Source organism: Chamaea fasciata, unplaced genomic scaffold, assembly GCF_029207755.1.
Source record: "Chamaea fasciata isolate MVZ Bird 193981 ecotype frontalis unplaced genomic scaffold, bChaFas1.0.hap1 SCAF_1, whole genome shotgun sequence".
NCBI lineage: Eukaryota > Metazoa > Chordata > Aves > Passeriformes > Sylviidae > Chamaea > Chamaea fasciata.
The window spans coordinates 67,311,971-67,330,744 of NW_027094086.1; the positions used below are offsets into that span (position 1 = coordinate 67,311,971).

An 18,774-nucleotide genomic window follows, 5' to 3' on the forward strand; every position below is an offset into this window, starting at 1 on the left:
TTCAAAGCAACCAAGTCATAGAGTCACCCTAAACAGCAAAGAGATATATTACAGGATAACAGCAGAGGAAATAGAGGGGATGAGGAACTCCAACCAGACTGCTTTTGGAAAGTACTGAATAAACAAATCAAACCTGAATTAAAAGAAAAAAAAAAATTTTAAGGTTAAAAAAAAAAAACTTTTTAAGGTTAACTTCTCCTTTCCCAAATAAAAGGGAAAAAGAAGGTGTAACGAAGTAGAGTACAAACACATCATGCCTTAGACATAAATCTCAACTCAGTACATTATCTATCCCATCATGTATATACGATGAGAGGAAAGAAGAAACATCTGGAATGTGCAGTGAAAGATGAAAGGCATTCAAGCTCATACGTTCTACATTGAAAGGAGAATGTTTACATCAATTTTGGTCTAGGATAATCTTTTCAGACCCATTAACTCACTGACTTGCCAAGTTAGGTGACCTCCAGAGTAAAGGCTACTCTCTAGCAGTGGTTAAGAAGTTCAGGTTTCCAGGAAGAGAGCATTCATTGTTCAGAATATTTGGCATGAGTGTGATAATGATACCTACAAGTAAATGCCACACGTGTGTGATAACAGCTAGAAGGAGGCAGGGAAGTGTTGCCATTTGCTACGGAAATGGACTCCTCTGCTAATATTGCAAAGATTTATGAGCCCTTAATCAGCAGGCATTAAGGCACTGATGAGAAAAGCAGCAAAACAGGCAAAGCTCTCTAAGCTTACTGCTAAGCTTCTGCAACCATAAAGATTGTGCAGTGACACAAAGGCTGGCTACTTAAAGTCTTTACAAAAAGATACCATTGGCCTCATCAGATAACTATATTTTGCTCATTTATTCACTGACTTGAATTAGATCATGTCTCTTCCCTTTTTTAGGCATCTCAAAGGAAGACAAAACAAGATAACGTATGTCTGTGCAATAGATGTCTATTTTCCTCCAATGTATAATGGAAAAGACACTAAGTATACTCAAAGTGGTGACTTGAAAACTTGCTTATGAGGTTGACAGAATGCACAAACCAACTTATTCACCTCCATAACTCAGTCCAGCAGCTAAAGAGACCCCACAAACCCTGTGATCAAGCAGTCTGTACCATAGGCTCTTGTGCCACTAGCAGAAGTAGTGAGGGCCATTGTCTTCTTTCCCACACGTTTGTACCATTTGAAGTAGTTTTGTACGGTCTTACCTGAAGATGAAGACTAAAGACATTTTTCTAAGGAATGGCACTTTGCAAGAACATGTTTTATCCGATGTGCAGCTTCCACGTGCAAAGATAAATTGTTTATGTACTGTTTAAGATAAATCTTTCTGAAGCCTGCTATTTCTGTGGGCCATATGTTTGAAAGCTTTACCCAAAGCATCATTATTTTTATGCCACAAGAAAGTTGCTTCATTTCCTAATAAGAATTGAGGTTTTGGAACATAGTTTCTCGAGGGGATTTTTTTTTTTCCTAAATCTAACAAGCACTGCTGAAAGCTTCATTCCAAGTATTTGGGGAAACTGGATTATTAAGTGAATATTCACACTTGGATATGCACATCTGTATTTCTTTCTTACGTGGCTAACAGCTGTGCAGAGTACTGTCTTTCCAAAGAATCATAAACTAAAACAAGTTGCTTGTCTATAAGATTTCCATCAAGAAGAATCTCATTTTATGTTTTGAGCTTCCTCCCCTTAATAAGTTATCCCACTGTTTCTGTCTGCTTAAGCATTCCCATATTTAATTCTATCTTGTACAATTCTCTGCTGTTACTGTTACAAAGTTAAAGACTGCACACTTTATAATGTTCATTCCGTTAAAAAAGGAAAAGCATTCATTTCCCATGGTTTCCAGGTTCCCCAGCCTGTGCTTTCCACATGACACATTATTGAGAGAGCCAGCAATCACATTCCATACCGACCAAATCTTCCAAAATGCAAAAGTTGCTGTGATCCAGCCTAAAAGCGAGAGTAGTTACAGGCACACATAGCACCAGTCACAGACAGGAGAATCTCCTCCCTAAGCTTTGCCTGTGGGTTTACCAGAGGCAATTGCATTCAAACTGAACTCCAGTGGTTGATTCATTTCACTGTCTGCTAGAGGAGGAGCTTCCCCCTCTGCTCTGTCACTCTGCAACATCCCTACTAAGAGAGATTTAAACTCTGACTATCAGGTCAGCTCGGGTTTTGTCTGTAGACCAAAAATTGTAGCTTCACAAAGATATACTGCATTCACATTCAAGACTGTGATAATTCACTGAGGCAAAAGGTAAGATGAATATTGCCAATTCACTGGGCACCATGCATATGAGGAGAAATATATACCCAACTAAAAGAGGAGGAGCAGCCTCCTCTGCTGCCTGAAATCTTTTGGGATATGATGCTGGCAGCATTATCAATAGAGGATCCTACAAGGAGAAAGGGCACAGCTCATTCAGACATTACCTGTCTTGGCTCCTGAAGTAAGCATCCCTACTTTTCGAGAGAGAGAGGGTAAAATTTTGACTCTTTGCTATGCTCATATATGAAACAGTATCATGGCAGAGTGCACTGTCCCCAGGCCACATTATTATGTCAGAACAAGGTCTCCTTGAAAAGCCCTCTTCCTCAAATTCCCCTACCAAGAGTTCACACTACACAGCAAGGAAACAGAACTGAAACAGAAACCCCAAATGATTATGCTCAATGTGAAAAAATAAAATAACAAGGAAAAATACACTGATCGATAAAATGCCAGTGTATTTTAACCCTCTGAAAGACATAAAAGATGGCTGCACTCTTTAGAAGTTAAAGCACATTTTTTCAAACAGCCCCCACCCTCCCTCTTTCTTATTTTTAATCTCCTGCAAAGTCAAGATAGGATCACAAAGTTCAGCTGGTTTTAGGAGGATTAAGGTTTAGGGATTAAGCTTCATTCATTTGGGGATGTAAATTAGCGGCAGAGGGACAGCAGCTGACTGGTGAGTAAAGGGAGGAAGGAGGAGGTAGGTCAAAGAGCAAACCATGCACGACTGCAGGCTTTTGCTGGCATAAATCTCAAATGACAATTTATCTGGCACTCTACCACAAGAAAATAAAATACAGGAATATTGTCTAGTATACTTCAAAATCTTTCTCTGTTAATGAATGCATAAAGGCAGAATGATAAAATCCAGGTTTCTATTAGCAATAGCATCAATGATGAGTAGGTCCTTGTTCCACCCTTCCTATACTTAATAGTACAATGAGAATAGAAACAGATCTTTTTTTCCTAAGCATTCCTCTGGCTCTGGCAGACCTTCACATATTTAAAAAAAAAAAAAAAAAAAAAAAAATCCCAAACCAACCCCATACTTTGCTCCTAATCTGACTGCCCTGGGCAGCAGTAGCCATGTGGCAGCACAGACCAGAAAACACTTCATGACCTGAGAGCCTTCATATCAACAGGCTCCCTGTATAATTTCAAGTGCTCATATGATTCACCATCCCAGCAGCAATGGAAAATTAACACTCAATTCCTTTCAGCTGCCTGCCTCTGAAACCTCTGTGACTACATTAGAAATATACCACAACTAAGCCTCCACAATAATATTTTTAACCATTGCTACCTGCCTTCAGTATGCATCACATCTGCTGAAGTTACCAGCAAAATAATTACTCCCATTGACAAGACTAAAATGATGTAATAATAAAACTTATGTCGTGCTCTATTAAAAACAGAAATCCCAAAGCATTTACATAGTCCAGCTTTTTTACTGGCTAAGCAACAGGTTGCATTTTACAGATCAAGATTGGCTTGCAATGTTTGCCATTAGAAAAGCTCACTCTGGCTTGAAAACTGAGTAAACATAATCAGGAAGTGATTGAAGGAGCACAGATTGCCAAGATGTAATTTATAGTTACTTTCCCACACTTCAAACTATAGTTGTGTCCTTTGGACTCCAAAATTATTGACATAATTAAAATACTGGATTGCCAATCCAGAAGTGCCTGATATTATCTAATTCAATTGTCACTGTTTATTTCAGTCCATTTTAAAAGCCAAGTCATCTATTGCAAACAAATCTGGAAAGAAATCATTCCAAAAACATACACACACGCACATATACACACACATCCATACATAAACTTAAGGCCTACGAGACTCTCGAGACTGTGTTGCCATTTCAACCTCAATTATTTACGAAACCATAAAACAATTCTATGTATGGACCAGATGAGCCAGTGTTTAGGTAGGCAAGTCTTGTACTAAAGATGAAACCTCAGCTCGATTTTGTGTCAGGGCACTATTAGAAGATGAACCAAACACAGATCTGAGTCCTCTGCTGTCACAAAGAGTCCATGTCTTTCTACTCCCTGATACCTGGTAACCCCAAGAAACAACCCCAAGATAGGTGCTTGGCAGGTTCACTTGCTGTCTTTCTTCTGTCAATCTCCCAGCAGTACACCTAGAAGTACAGCTCCTTGAGAACAAGATTGCCCTGGACTGGAACGTCCCAAAACTGCTCAGCTGCTAGAAATAAAGGAGGTAGAAGCATTTTAGTAAAAGATCTGCAAGGACCAAGCAGCTGGTTTGTATCTCAATGGAAGCTCCTTCCTTTTGCTCTAGTTGTTGATTGCAAATGCCCTTCACCCAATTTACAGACCTCACCAGCTTTGCCACGCTTCCACTCCTCTTCCCTCGAGACTTTTCCCTATGCTCTTCCATGCTGTGGCTCCACTCCTCATTTTCTTCTGTTCACCAGTCTTTACACCTTCCCAACTCATTGTATGTACATCTGTGTAGAAGCATGGCCATAACATGACACAAAGACATCAGGATTTTTACACTGTTCCCTTTTTTCCTATTCTTCCATCTATTTACATGGAGCAACATTCTACAACAGCATGCATGGAAATCACCACCCTCCCCTTACTTTCAGGGAGGCAATATACTAAGCCAGCCTGTGGTGTAAAGTCTGGCTTCTGGTGATGACAACAATAAAAAATTATCCCCAGTTCTGTTGCTGGAGGGAAGGGATGCCATCCAGAGGGACCTTGACAGGATTGAGGGGTAGGTCAGTGCAAACCTCATGGAGTTCAACAAAGTGACTGAGTCATGGCAATTGCAGACACATTTACAGGTGGGGTACAGAAGCGATTGAGAGCAGCCCTGTGGAGAAAACTTGGGGGAAAAAATGTGGGGGAAACTTGGGTTGATGAAAAATTCAACATGAGCCAGCAATGTGCACTGGCAGCCCAGAAAGCCAGTTATATCCTGGGCTGCATCCAAAGCAACAGGGCCAGCAGGGCATGGGAGGGGATTCTGCCCCTCTGTTCTGTTCTGGTGAGACCCACCTGGACTGCTGTCCACAGTTCTGGTGTCCCCACCACAAGAAGAACACAGAACTGTTGGAGCAAGTCCAGAGGAGGGCCATGAAGTGGACTAGAGGACTGGAGGACCTTTCCCACAAAACCAGGCCAAGAGAGTTGAGGCTGATCAGCCTGGACAAGAGAAGGTTGCATGGAGATCTCATAGCAACTTTCCAGTATCTGAAGAGAGCTCACAGGGAAGTCAGAGAGGGATTCTTCATCAGGAACTGTAGTGATAGGACAATGAGTAATGGGTACAAACTGAAAGAGGGGAAGTTTAGATTAGACCAAGGAGAAAAATCAGCTTACAGTCTTTCATGTTTACGTTTTTCTGATAGATAACAAGTCACTAAAACACACCTATTGATACCTAACACATAGGCAAAGAAATAGAAATTTGCACAACTAAGAAAAAAACAAAGATTGCTTCAGTGGATGTAACTGACACACACACCCCCCCCACACCCCCCCCCAATTACTGTTGTCTTAAGCTAATTAAAGACAAAATTTAGAGAGGAAAGGATCCTTAGCCTGCACAACAAAGTTGCTCCCATGTTGCACTTATGTTTTTTAAGTTTGCTTTCTTCAATTAACAAGATTGGATTATTGTGATCCTGCCTCACCTTCACCACTATCTTCTTCAGAAAGTCCTCTTTCCCCTTTACTCTGAACATGGTGCTTTCCTTCTTCTGTGACTTTGGTCATTAACTTCACTACTTTTACATGACCTGCCTGATTCCCGCATCTGTTGAGGGAGGTGCAGGTAGAAAGCCATCTTACTGTGATGATACAATGTTTACTTCTAGTGCTCCCACTGAACCTAATTTTGTAGCTAGGATGGTGCCATGTTCACCTGAGAAAAATCCCAGTTATCATCAGGTTCTACTACTGAAAACGCTGGGCTGCCTTTTTAGGTTGTACAGAACACTGAGAGGAAACTGAACTGTGCTACAATTCTTAAAACAGACTGAAAGAAAGAACACAGAAAAGTAACTGTCCTCCTATTTAACATGTTACATGTTTACAATTTTGTAAGCACATTTCTGCTTTCAATATTTCATTTAATTCAGTTAATAAGGCCCAGATAATAAGATCTTTTTTCCCCATATAACTTTTTTCCCCCCTGTGAGTGCAAGAAGTAAGCAAGCAAAAATAAGACACACCTCAGTCTCACTTTAAGCTATTCAATTATTAGGCAGAAAATCTTTGTCTGCCTTCCTGCTAGAATGGCATCTAGAGGGAAATGCACAAAAAAAAAGTCCTGTTGTACCTATCTGTTTATTACAGTCTATCTCCCTATATACACTCAACCACCAGACAAAAATAGCAGTGAAACTAAAGACATTTTATGCCACTGACATGATGGAGACAGAATTTCACTTTTTGCACCTTTTGTAGACAGCAGATACATCAACACACTGCGTGTTTGTCTTCTTAGTTAATAGCAGAATTAAAAACTCCTAGAAGAGTCACCTAGAGCAGACACTACCAGGAATATTCTTCATGGCAGATAAGCAACAGATCAAACAACATTCAGGCATTGTATTACATACCTGAGGAAGCTAAAGTAGACGGGCATCATACTAAACAACATTTCCTGACCCAATTCAAACATTCACAGTGATTAGAGAATGAATACTGGTGGCTTCCCAAGTTTTAAGCTATCTTTATGGTGTAAGCAGTTCACATTTTTTACTCTCATTAAGCACAGTTTAGATCTCAGCCTGTAACATCGTCTAGACATGAAGAAGGCACTCTACTTGCTAATCAAACTGAGAAAATCATTTTGATACTTAATGTGTCATATCTATTTTATTTATAATCTCTAAACAGTAAAGCAGGATTAAATAGGTCTGTAAACTGCTACGTAGAACTCTGGTGAATTCGATTTGGGACGGAAATGAAGGTTTCACTTTTTTATGACTTAACCAAAAACCCTTCCAAGAGGCTCTTAAAGGGGAGAGGTGGCAGGCAGCCTCCTCACAAGTGATGACAGCAGCCCCTAAATCAAGTGTCACACAGCTTCAAACCCTAAGGAGTCATCAGTCATGCTTGCAGGAGAGGAAGGAGCAGCCTCCTTCCTTGAGATCAATGAGGCAAACACAGAATACTCCTGCACTCCTAAGGATGATTGATGACTCCTTAGCAGCTGAAGTGTGTGACATTTGATTTCACTCACTGATAAGATTGTGTTTTCCAAACACCTTCTAGTTAATGTTTCCAGGGCCCCCACATAGCTGTTCTTTGTGACATTTTTTTTAACACAAAGCTCAATTGTTCAATGATTAATGAATTTCTCAACAACAGATGAAAATTCTGTAAGAGAATTTTGTAACTGTGTCCCTTGGTACTCTGATCACAACACAAAACAGGAATCTAGGCTCCTTAAGAAAACTAATGGGAGATCTCAAGCACCTGTCAAATGACACTTGTAGGCAAAACAATCTTAAAAAAGAACTGTCTTTTTTCCTGAAGACTTCAAAATACACACTTGAGGTCTGCTTTTCAGAAAACCTAATGCATTCATTCATACTGATTAGAAATATTTTCCGAAACTTTAATAAGCAGATTTCCACAAGGTTATAGATTTCAACAGACTTGAAATGTGCTTTATGGCTTTCTTATTTTGCTTACAGCACCATATTCTTATCCAGTTATTTCCTATTTTGAAATGATGCAAACAGCATGATTTGAAACTATGCTTTGTAACTACAAGGTATACTTGCTTATAGGTTCTAAAGCATGACTGCTTCTTATTACATCCAGTTGTATCACAGGCCATGTTAAATAAACTTTAATATCACTTAAACCTCACAGCACTATTTGCATTTATTTTTGTGGTTTTGCTCAATTTTTTTTTGCTTTTAAGATTGATATTGAATTAAATGCTTTAAGCAGATGTATTTTTAACTCTTTTATGAAATGAGGAACGTTTTTTGAGCCTGATTTTTAAGTGACATGTTTGGCTGGATTCTGCTCAATGTCTTTGGAAGTTTTAGCACTTTGCCCAAAAATCATGAGGTTTTGATAAATACAAGAACCAGGCAATTCAGAAGACTGTCAGAAAATCCATTCAAAAGGAGAGAAACTGTACTGGTTGTCAATCATATATTACTCTGTAAGTTTGTCAAAAAGCGTACTGGTAAACAGAGGAAGAAAACTGCAGTACAATCCAGAAAAAGATGACTCTGGCTCTCTCACCCCTTCAGAATGAATGACTGGAACAGAATGGCAGTTCTGTCAAAGAAAGACACTCCACATAACCTTTATCATTTTGCCAAAACCAGCCCACCAGAAGAAATCAAAGAGAAATTCCAAGTGTGGACTTGCCAAACAAATCTTTCATCTAAATTTTGAAACAAAGACATTGCTCTTGCCAAACACTGCTAAGCTTTGTTGAGGCCTCACGTGAAAAATCAAGAGCTCCGACAATTTGGAATTCAAATTCAATGTAAAACTTGGGCTTATTCCCAATTAATGCAAATGAGAGACTGCATACTACCTTGAAGGTCTTCCAATTAAAAATGATCCCGACATAGGACTGTGCCAAATTAAGTCAGCAATGATGAAATTATAAAAAAATGGTGTTATGAGCTGTCCTGGCACTTAAATACATGATGAAGTCTCCATAACACTCTGAAAACTTGTTATTATGAAGACACTCCTTTTAAGTCAATATTTTATTTCCAAAATCTTACATTCTCAAGGAATTTAAAATACTATCTATAATGGCATAGAAAATCAAAAAATATATTTATGTTGAAAAACACATTTTAAAACTTAAAAAAACCTTTTATCATAATGAAAAATTTCCAATGTGACATACTTTCATGTCATATGCAAAAAAAAGAAAACCAAAAAAAAACAAAAGAGAGAAAGATTTTGGAAAATAATGTTTTGTTTATAATATAACCTTACTATATTTACTTGTATTTTTCTTCAGTAAAAAACTGAAGCAGCTTTTCTTTCTAAAACTATTACAAAAATTACCTTACATTCTCTCTCGTGGTTCATTATGAGATAAACTAAAATCACAATCAAAGGATGCCCTTAGCAGTGCTGTTAAGGACAGCAAAGATGGCAGGTAAACCCAGGTTAACAGGGGCTTGTTTTCCAATAGAAAGTGTACCACCTCAAATACTTGAGCATAATCTAATGAATACTCTCCAGCCCGAGGAACACTTTTCAAGTATCCCCTAAGAGAACCTGTATTTTAAGAGTATATGTAGATTTCTTTAGGGGTATGTCTGCTTGACAATTATCCACAATTCCACCAGAAAGAGCTTCCTTATGCGGTAATTCCCAAATTCCTTTCCATACCACATACATTAGAAAACAAGAAAGTTAGATTCTTCAAGGAAAATTATGTCCTGAAACAGTCAGGCAGGTTTCACTTAAAACTAAATTCATACACAGATAGGGGTTGTGTGCATCATTTTTCCCTTCTCTGTCACTACTCTTCAATACAGTCAACCCCTAAATTAACTAGGATAAATATTTAAACAACATTTTCATTAGAACAACTGATCAGCTGGAAGAGAGATATCTTACTGGTCTGTTCTCTGAAAGAACTGAGCACTTGTGCTCAGTAATACCTACTAGAGTTCAAAAAACCTGTAGGGAAGAGGACATTTATGAACACCCAAACTGGGAGAATTCATGATGGAAGGACATGGGAGGTGCAGGATGGGTGGGAAGAGAGGCTCAGCACTCATTGCTAAATATATGTGAGTGCCCAGATTATCTGTGTAACGCACAAATGCAGAGAAACACAAATATTTCCCAGAAACAGCTGAGGTACACAAAAAGCAGAAACCAGAGAAGACTCTTGGAAACCTGCCTGATTTCCTGGGAGCACACAGTCCACATGCTTGGCAAGCTCACAGGGAAACCCAACTTGCATCCTTGTGACTCTCAAGCAGTCTCTCTCTGGGAATGAGGCACAATGTTTCTTGGAGAGACAATGGTTTTCCCAATCTGCACTCATGAGATGACCAGACTGTTTTGAATTGGAACTCCTCCTTTGTCTAAAAATTTCAAAATTCAGGGACATTTTTCTGACCCAGAACACATCTTCAACTACTAAGATTTAACATTAAATGGTCTACTCTTCACCACTCACTCCTATTGTTTAGAAAATTTTAATTCTGGCATTTTCTAAATTCTAAGTGCTTAACTTTGAAACCTATAAAAAGGATTATGTGTTCAGAAAATTTGCAATCCTGCAGTCTTGTGGATTTCATAAATGTTTTTATTCTTCTTAGAACAAATGTCTATTTAAAAGAAAAGAAAGCAAAAATGTTAAATTAAGATTTTGGAATCTTTCCACCTACACCAATCGTAGCTAAAGAAAGGATTCTAGGTTGTCATCCTCCATTTGGATCCATTAGTAAAGGAGGAGAAGTGCTCCCCTTATTGTTCTCACTTATATTTACTGAAAATGGAATGTCTCAAATAAATTCTGTTTTAGAATCACATTGAGAGTATGCTCTAATTCTCACAGATTTTTTTTTTTTCCTTTTCCTGACCTCTTCTCTCCAACAAGTTTCTTTGCAGTCCTGCAGTTTCCCCAAGTCCTTCTCCTTTATCCAGTAAAACCAATCTGAAATCCAATACTTTAAATCAAGCAAATTCCTTATCAACCACCACACTTGTCTATCACATTGCCTACTTCCCCACGGGACCCAAAGTCCTCCAGATTTCAGATTTTCTCCATAATGAACATTCACATTCAAATCCATGCCTTTCCTTAAAATGATCATTCACGATCATATTCTCCTCAGCTCTATGAAGTATCTTTATGACTTATCAGTAAATATTTTCCTCTAAACTCAGTCTACATTCAAACACATTCAGATTCACAGAATAGAAAGCTATTATTTGCTCACCTGAAATATTTGTTTCAAGGAAAAAAGTGCCCGTCTCAGCTCCCGTCCATTGGAATTGTAAAGTTTTTCTGGGAAAACAAAATAAGACAACAGAAAAAACTTCAGCATAAACAAAACTGACAACACATCAAGAATGTAGTACAGCTTTTGAAACAATCATGGCACCCACTTCCCATTAGGCAAACTTCTCTTAAAAAAGTTAGCTTTTTTTAATATAGATGTAGGACTTACTCATTAAATGTGCATGTAAACCAGGATTTAGTTGTCTGTAACTTAAGATGGCATCTCCCAGGTAAATTCATAATAGCTTCAACAAGCTCAGTGAGAAAGAATTCTCTCTGCAGTTTTTGAAAATGCTTAGAAATACTGTTCTCTCTGCACTAAGGTAAATTTAGGGTTTACTGAAAGTACCAGATTAATGTCAAAAGACTCGGCTGAGACCACTCTTTGCCTTTGTTATCAAAGCTAGAGCCACTGAATCCCAACCTTGACTGCCTTCCCTCTAGACATTCTTTTCTCATGTTCTCATCTTTCTATTGTTAAATCCTTTCTCCAATAGCAATGAACGTTAATACCAGAAATAGTCGGACAGTCTGTTCTTAGCATAATTCAAAACAGTGTTTTATTCTCCTGAAAACTGATCTTGACCTTTTTCTAAATGAAGCAGAAGCCTTCTTTTCATCATCCAATACTGAAATGTATTACTTCATTTATTCCCCTACTAATGCATTCTCACAGAAATAATTTAAAGACAAAAGCCACTCTGCTATCTTTCTGAACCCTGCTACAATGTTTGAGCCTGCGGAAGAAGTCTTGGACTGTGCATCTCAAGTCTGCTATTGCAAATTTGTGACTGTGCAGGGATAGAGCTGAAGGTGAGCTCTTCAGATCTTCCTGGTCTACTATGCTTAACGTGTCTCCTAGAAAGAGACTTCATACAACACTTCTACAGTCCTAAATTTAATTTTATTACACTACTGCAATCTAAGGGCAATGACAAAGGAAAATCCAATCTTCATGGTCACCTCAGATGACACACTTTGCCTCACCCAGAAATCTTCATGAAAGCACCCTCTCTGCAATGGACAGTGGCCAACAGGTCCTGAGATCAAAGCTGGAATGCTCATGGAATGATAATATTCTTAGGAGAAAATTAAGTATCAAATCCCAACATTTTATTTCTTACTTTCCCTTGTCTATTTCTCTTTCAATTACCACTTTATATTACAAAACCAAATTAAATTTTATTTTCCTCTGTCAGGAAGTAGCAAACAAGGGACCAGCATTTAAGGATTCAATGATTTCTAACTTAGTGATCATTTTTTACTTCAATCAAGGAAGGTGGGGTTTAATTTTACAAAAAAACACATTTCTTATTCCCAACAGTCATCTTCAACCAAAGGAAAAATATGAAGTAAAATGTCAGCAGAACTAACACTTTCTTTTTTTTTTTTAACTTTGACAATTGTTTTGTTCATCCCTAATTGCCTCTGATTTCAAAGGCAGAAAGTACAGAACTGGCAAAACTATTGTTTTTATAAGTTGTCTCCTTTCTTGCACTTTTTATAGATTCCTGACAACCCATTGGAGGAACAAATTTCACTTCAAGCTATAAACTTAGAGGCACACTTTAATTAGTCTCACTTAAAAACACACTGGCATGTAGGACCACATTTCTTGGCAGGATAAAGAGTAATTTCGTCAGGAAAGCCTAAAGAATAATAAAGATCTTCTAAGACCCAGTCTGTCAACTTTACATGCCACATTACACAAAATATTCCTTTTTGAAAGTTACCTCCATCTGGCATTTGTTATTACTAATTTCCCTCTATTCATAATTCACCAGCATCATTATGAGCAGAATGTCTCCAAACAAGGCAGTGCATTATCATCTTAATTAAGAGAGGCACCATTTCTTAAAGTCCTGGCAACTTTGTACATAAATATCAATGTCCTAACAAATGCCATCTGTTGGTCTTGGTCTTAAACAGAAATCATCATCCCAGCCCGGGGTGAAGTCCTAACAAACCATTGTTATGATACCATAACACTGGCTGTTTCATTGGTGCATGAAGATTTTTGGTACATCTCAGAGGAACAATGCTGAACATTTTTTCTCCTTGGTCTTTTCACAGAGCATAACCTCATCCTTGGCAGTCAGCACAAACAATGCTCTCCCTGCTTGTCTGTAGCAAAGAGCACGGAGGTTACTGACTGCAGCTCAAAAAGGGGTTCTATGGTTAGAGCTAAGAATCAACAAATACTGCAAGCATCGAGTTTGACAACAGTTGTGGCACGTGTCACAAATGTTTGAGGTGGGTTGAAAATCTGTCTGAGGAGTGACAGTCCAGGTAAGTATTCTCATTTCTGACAACTTCTTCCAGAGATAATGTACACTCACAGGTACGTCCTCACGCAGAGCTGATCTTGTTCAATCAGCTCAAAGATACAAGCCCACAGCATCTTCACCTGTTACTCTCACACACCGGTAACACACTCTGCCTAAGCCTTGACACCCACTTCTTACAGTGCTGGCAGCCACCAGAAACATTCACTGACCATAACCCAAAGAGGAAAGTGCTGTGCCCTTGCTACATCAGAAGATGTTTTGGTTTAGAAAATCTTAGTCCAGGATGAACCTCACCCAGGGCAGGAAAGCCTGAATAAGACAAGGTACTGCATGGACCCTTGAAAATGCTTGTACTTCTATTGTGTTGGCTGTTTTTCAGATTACAGCCGGGGGACACTTGCTAAGATGCCCTCAAGGCCTTGGAGAATTCCCAATTGTTAACAGTGACTTTATCACGCCAGGGACCTCAGGCTCATCCTGAAAGCTTTAGACTGCAACTGAGGCTACGAAAATGCATCAGCAGAAACTGAAAGGCAGAAAACAGTTCTGAGCTCTTTTCCTATGGTAGGAAAACAAAATAAATAAAATAAAATAAAATAAAATAAAATAAAATAAAATAAAATAAAATAAAATAAAATAAAATAAAATAAAATAAAATAAAATAAAATAAAATAAAATAAAATAAAATAAAATAAAATAAAATAAAATAAAATAAAATAAAATAAAAAGAGAGAGAAGAAAAGACACATTTGCTTACAATGTTTTCACACTGCAGATAATTCAGAAACTAGATAGCAAATGCTTTTTAATGCTTGTTTTACATAAGCAGTACAAAGTGTTGCCCTATGAAGCAGACAGAGAAGTAACTTTCCATGTTAAAGCAGAGAGGTGACTAATTGCCATAGTACCTCCCTGGGAGAGCTGTCTGTAACTGAAACAAATGATGCCTACAGCTTTGAAACAGGAGTCAAGCCTGCTACTATCACCAAACCCAGAAAAGTCTGAGGTGCTCCAAGGACAGTCCAAAAGACTCACGTGTTCACTGCTTCGCTATAAGGTGTCAGATAAGCTTGAATATGTACACCAAGACTGCTTCATGCCAGAAAACAAATCTCTGGATTTCAACATGCAGGAATGTGTGCTGCTACACCTCTCCCTGAATCTTCCATGGTCCTTTGGTAAAATACATTTCCTGTCCTTCACAAGACCAGGTGTAGGCTGGAGACATTCTACATTCATACACTTCAAGGTAAGATAAAATAAGTCAGTGAGTTTGTAGGTTAGGGAGTTTGTGATATCTGACACATAGACTTAATCTACCTATTAATGATGGTGACTTTGACAGCCGTGTCCTGGTAAGTGATGCTATTGCAGCCACTTTTACGACTTTTCTTCAAGAAATAAAGAGCTGCATCCACAGCTGTGAAATAGTTTTAATTACATATACACAGACAACAGAAAATTCTCCTTGTGGTTCCCTCTGATATTAACTAACACTAGAGGGCACTGCTTATTTCCTTATCTTATGAAAGAAAGGCACTCCATCCCTCCATGGGCTTCCCCCGACGGACCAACACTGTTTGGGATGCAGACTTGGTATTCCATTAACCTTGAAACCCTGTTTTCAATCTGTAGACTGTAAGATATCTCACAAAATTGAAAAGTATCAGCACTGCCAATCTCAAACATTCAAAATCAGAGTCAACTCTTTTGAAACTGATAGAAAACCAGGTATTGGTATGGGCCTGCGTTTCATTTACCTTTCGGTAAGAACCAAGAGTCACATGTATTAAATTATCCTTCACACATAGCAGGGAGGTGTATATCCTCATATATATCGACAGACAGATTCCCTTAGCTCAGCACTTGTTTCTAGCGGCAGAGAATCATAGACAACCAGACTTGTGGTAGAGACAGGCACCTGCCTCTACAGGTAGCAACATGCAAGTGGCTATTTACCTGCAATAGCAGAACTTTGGTTAAGAGAAGCCTTTATGCTCTAAAAGAAAAGTATTATTTATTACTCTACATTTTTGCTTGTTTTTACTTTTGTGAAAAACAACTCAGACTAAGTGAAAAGGGATTCCTATAGGCGAATTTGGTACAAATGTAGCAGCGGAGGGAAGGCAGTTTGGTTTGAAATCAACATTTTTTCAAAAAGGAAGAGAGGTCTTAAGAGGTATTTTATCAGACAACTTGCAACTTTCAAATAGATTCCATATTTTCAAAGATAATTGTAAGAGGCTCAAATTTCATTGGGTTTTCACCTCTTTTACTGTGTGGGGAAAGGGACTCATAAAGAAAATAATAATTCGTCCTTATATTCTTAATTAAAGTACTGACTTCTGCCTTCTATCAGAAAAAATTAGTGTTTTCAATCCACAGTAGTGAAAGAAAAAGTGGAACTGGCTGAAGATTGCTTGGTTCAGTCCCACGTGTTACATCTGACCTCTGACCGACAGGGTACCTACCATCCTCCTCCCTTCCTCTTCCATCACACCCATTGAATTAGTCCCTGGGATATAGTAATTTATCCAGCATCAGCCTTTTGAGCTGTTGGCAAAAGCTTGTGAACATCTGGCTGAGCACAAATGGGAGTTGCTCTGCTTCACTTGCTGCTGCCTGAATGACCTCCATGTCTCCCGTCCATGCCTCTTTTCTTTAAACTATAATTTCAAGATGAAGGTCCTTTCCTTACAAAAACATAAAAGGGAGATTAACTCCACATTTGATTACATTAGCAGGATACCTGGTGCAGATCCACTTAAATGACATTTGAAACATTTCCTGCCATTCATTTATACCTTGCATGGGACAGAAGCAGCAATATTCTCCGGCTTCCAGTAGCCACTTGCAAATTAGCCAGTACTTAGAAACTAAAAAAATTAACTCCTCTCTCTGCAACAAGGAGTAAAATATTATTTTAAATGCTCACTAGGAAGAAATATTAGTGATAAAATTAAAAGACTTTCAAAATTTAAATGAACTGCCTACTTTTCCAGTAGCACTGATGGGGGGAAAAAAAAAAAAAAAAAAAAAAAAAACCTTGAAAGAACAAAGAAAAGTATTTATAATGGTAGGAAATTCTGGCATTCATTCCTTTCTGTGAATGCCCACGCCACACTTCTAAATTTATTATTGCACTATTCTATATTTAAACGCATGTTATTTTATCTGAATGAATGTATACAACTGTAAAACTAAAAATTCGAGTAATACAGCAAGAAGTCAGGCAAATGGGTCCACTCCTGCGAACAGGCATCAGGAACCAGCCTGGTAGACTTCACTCAAGTAGGCCCACGGGTACATGTAGTGCTGCAGATCTATAAAACAACTGTATATAAAACTAATTAGCGTAGTGTGCCAGTCTTTCACTGTGTGTCAAACAAATTAAAGCAGTTCTCTAAGAAAAGACCTGGTCCTGTGCCAAGAATAGGCTCTTTTCTTAGTTTAGCTTTTGTCCACGAAAGTTAGTCATAAATGTGTTGGCCAGACAAGAAACTCTCCTTTTCTTCCCAGACCCCCTAGAAAATGTATGAAGAAGGGATTCATTCACAGGCATATTGCCCACTATTGCATTAACACAACTGCTGTTTCTGCTGAGATTACTTCGCTTTGCATGTTACAAATTTCTTTTTTTTTCCTCTGAATCTGATCTTATTTTGTCTGGATAAATGGTTATGCATTAATTAGTGGAACGTGTCACGTGAACTCAAGCTACATATTCTCCCACTGATCCAGGGATAAATGATTAGCACTTAGTGCAGGAAAGGAGCTTTCTCACAACGAAGGACCTTAAACCAAACAAGTGACTGCGTACAAATTTCGGGAAGCTGAGCCCACATCACTGTCAGCACTGACTGCTTTGGAGGAATGTGCAGGCTGCCTCCAAGGAATGCTGCCCCAGCTCCCCGGCAGAGAAAAAACCTCCCTACTCTCCTTTTCATTCAGACACTCAGCAGCTGCTTAGCTAATTATCTGGGACAGGGGGTCCCCTCAGCGAGCAGGGTCCTTTGCCCCCACTGGGAGAGGGGGATCCTTTGTCGGGAAGGGATCCTATTACGCCTGCATATGAGAAGAGCTCAGCTTCAAGCCTGCATCCTTATTCCCTTTCTCTGTAAAGGACCTGCAGGTGGGGAGTGGGAGGAGGGAAAGACAAAATAGCCTTGGACACCCTTTCCTATCCTATACCCTAAAGCCACGCTGGCAGAGGCTCAAAGTAAAGAGTGCAAAGAGCCACCTGCAAACCCCAGGGAGCCTGTGGGTTTGGACTGACAAGGAGGGAGAAGTTCAGGGCAGGATCTCCCCTGGGAATGAAAATTACCCAATTCGGCCAGCACTTCTACACACTCATACATGGGATTTTCTGCCTCTTTGAAAGCAGAAGTCTGTTTTCCTGACACTGCAAAAAGTACCCAGCAGAAACAGCCCCTGGATTCCCACAGGGAGAATACACATGGCAAAACCCCCACTCTGGGAAGATGGGTTGGAGCTAATATTTTTTGAATATTTCTCTGAAATGCCAAATGTCTTAACTTCTATCACAAGGGAATTAACATAAAACTGTCAGCACAAGAATGATTATATGTTTAAATCCACTGAAAAAAGTATCTGCTCCTGCAGGTGTCCTCCCTCAGTTCTTGCTCCTGTGTTTCTAAGAGATACGAAATGAGACTCAATCAATTGTGGGAAATGAGTAATATATAAGAAAAGTCCAGAGGATGAAGAAGAAAGATGATGACCCTGAGGATGAGGAATCGGAGGCATGCAACAACAGGTCCTTTTCATTCTGAACACATCATTCCTGAAAGTCCTGGTGACTCCCCTGCCCTTGGTTCTAGGCACTAGTCAGTGCTAGAGATTCAGTATAAACTACAGTACCATCAAAATAGTTCCATGAGATTTAAAAGAGGGAGGTTTTATGCAGATATCTGGTAGAAGGTACTTTCCAGTCTTTAGCCTACTCCACTGTCATAGCTCAACCCCAGCTGGCAGCCAAGCCCCAGGCAGCCACTTGCTTACTCTCCCACTAGTGGGCTGAGGGAGAGAATGGAAAAGTGTAACAGTGAAAAAACCTGTGGGCGAGATAAAGACAGTTTAATAGTAAAAGAAAAAGCCACCCACACAAGAAGAGCCAAACAAAGAATTTATTCACCACTTCTGATGGGCAGGCAGGTGTTCAGCCATCTCCAGGAAAACAGAG

The 18,774-nt window shown here is 39.0% G+C and overlaps 1 protein-coding gene across 5 annotated transcripts in view; it reads right to left on the reverse strand.

Annotated features, from left to right (window-relative positions):
* The window catches only part of FHOD3 (formin homology 2 domain containing 3), a 374,111-nt gene that overhangs the window by 190,570 nt on the left and 164,767 nt on the right, over positions 1–18,774 (reverse strand). For all 5 annotated transcript variants that reach the window (XM_066185497.1, XM_066185488.1, XM_066185478.1 and 2 more), the window contains exon 4: positions 11,222–11,289. In XM_066185497.1, coding sequence (XP_066041594.1) covers positions 11,222–11,289 — 68 coding nt within the window. The remainder of the gene's footprint in view (positions 1–11,221; positions 11,290–18,774) is intronic.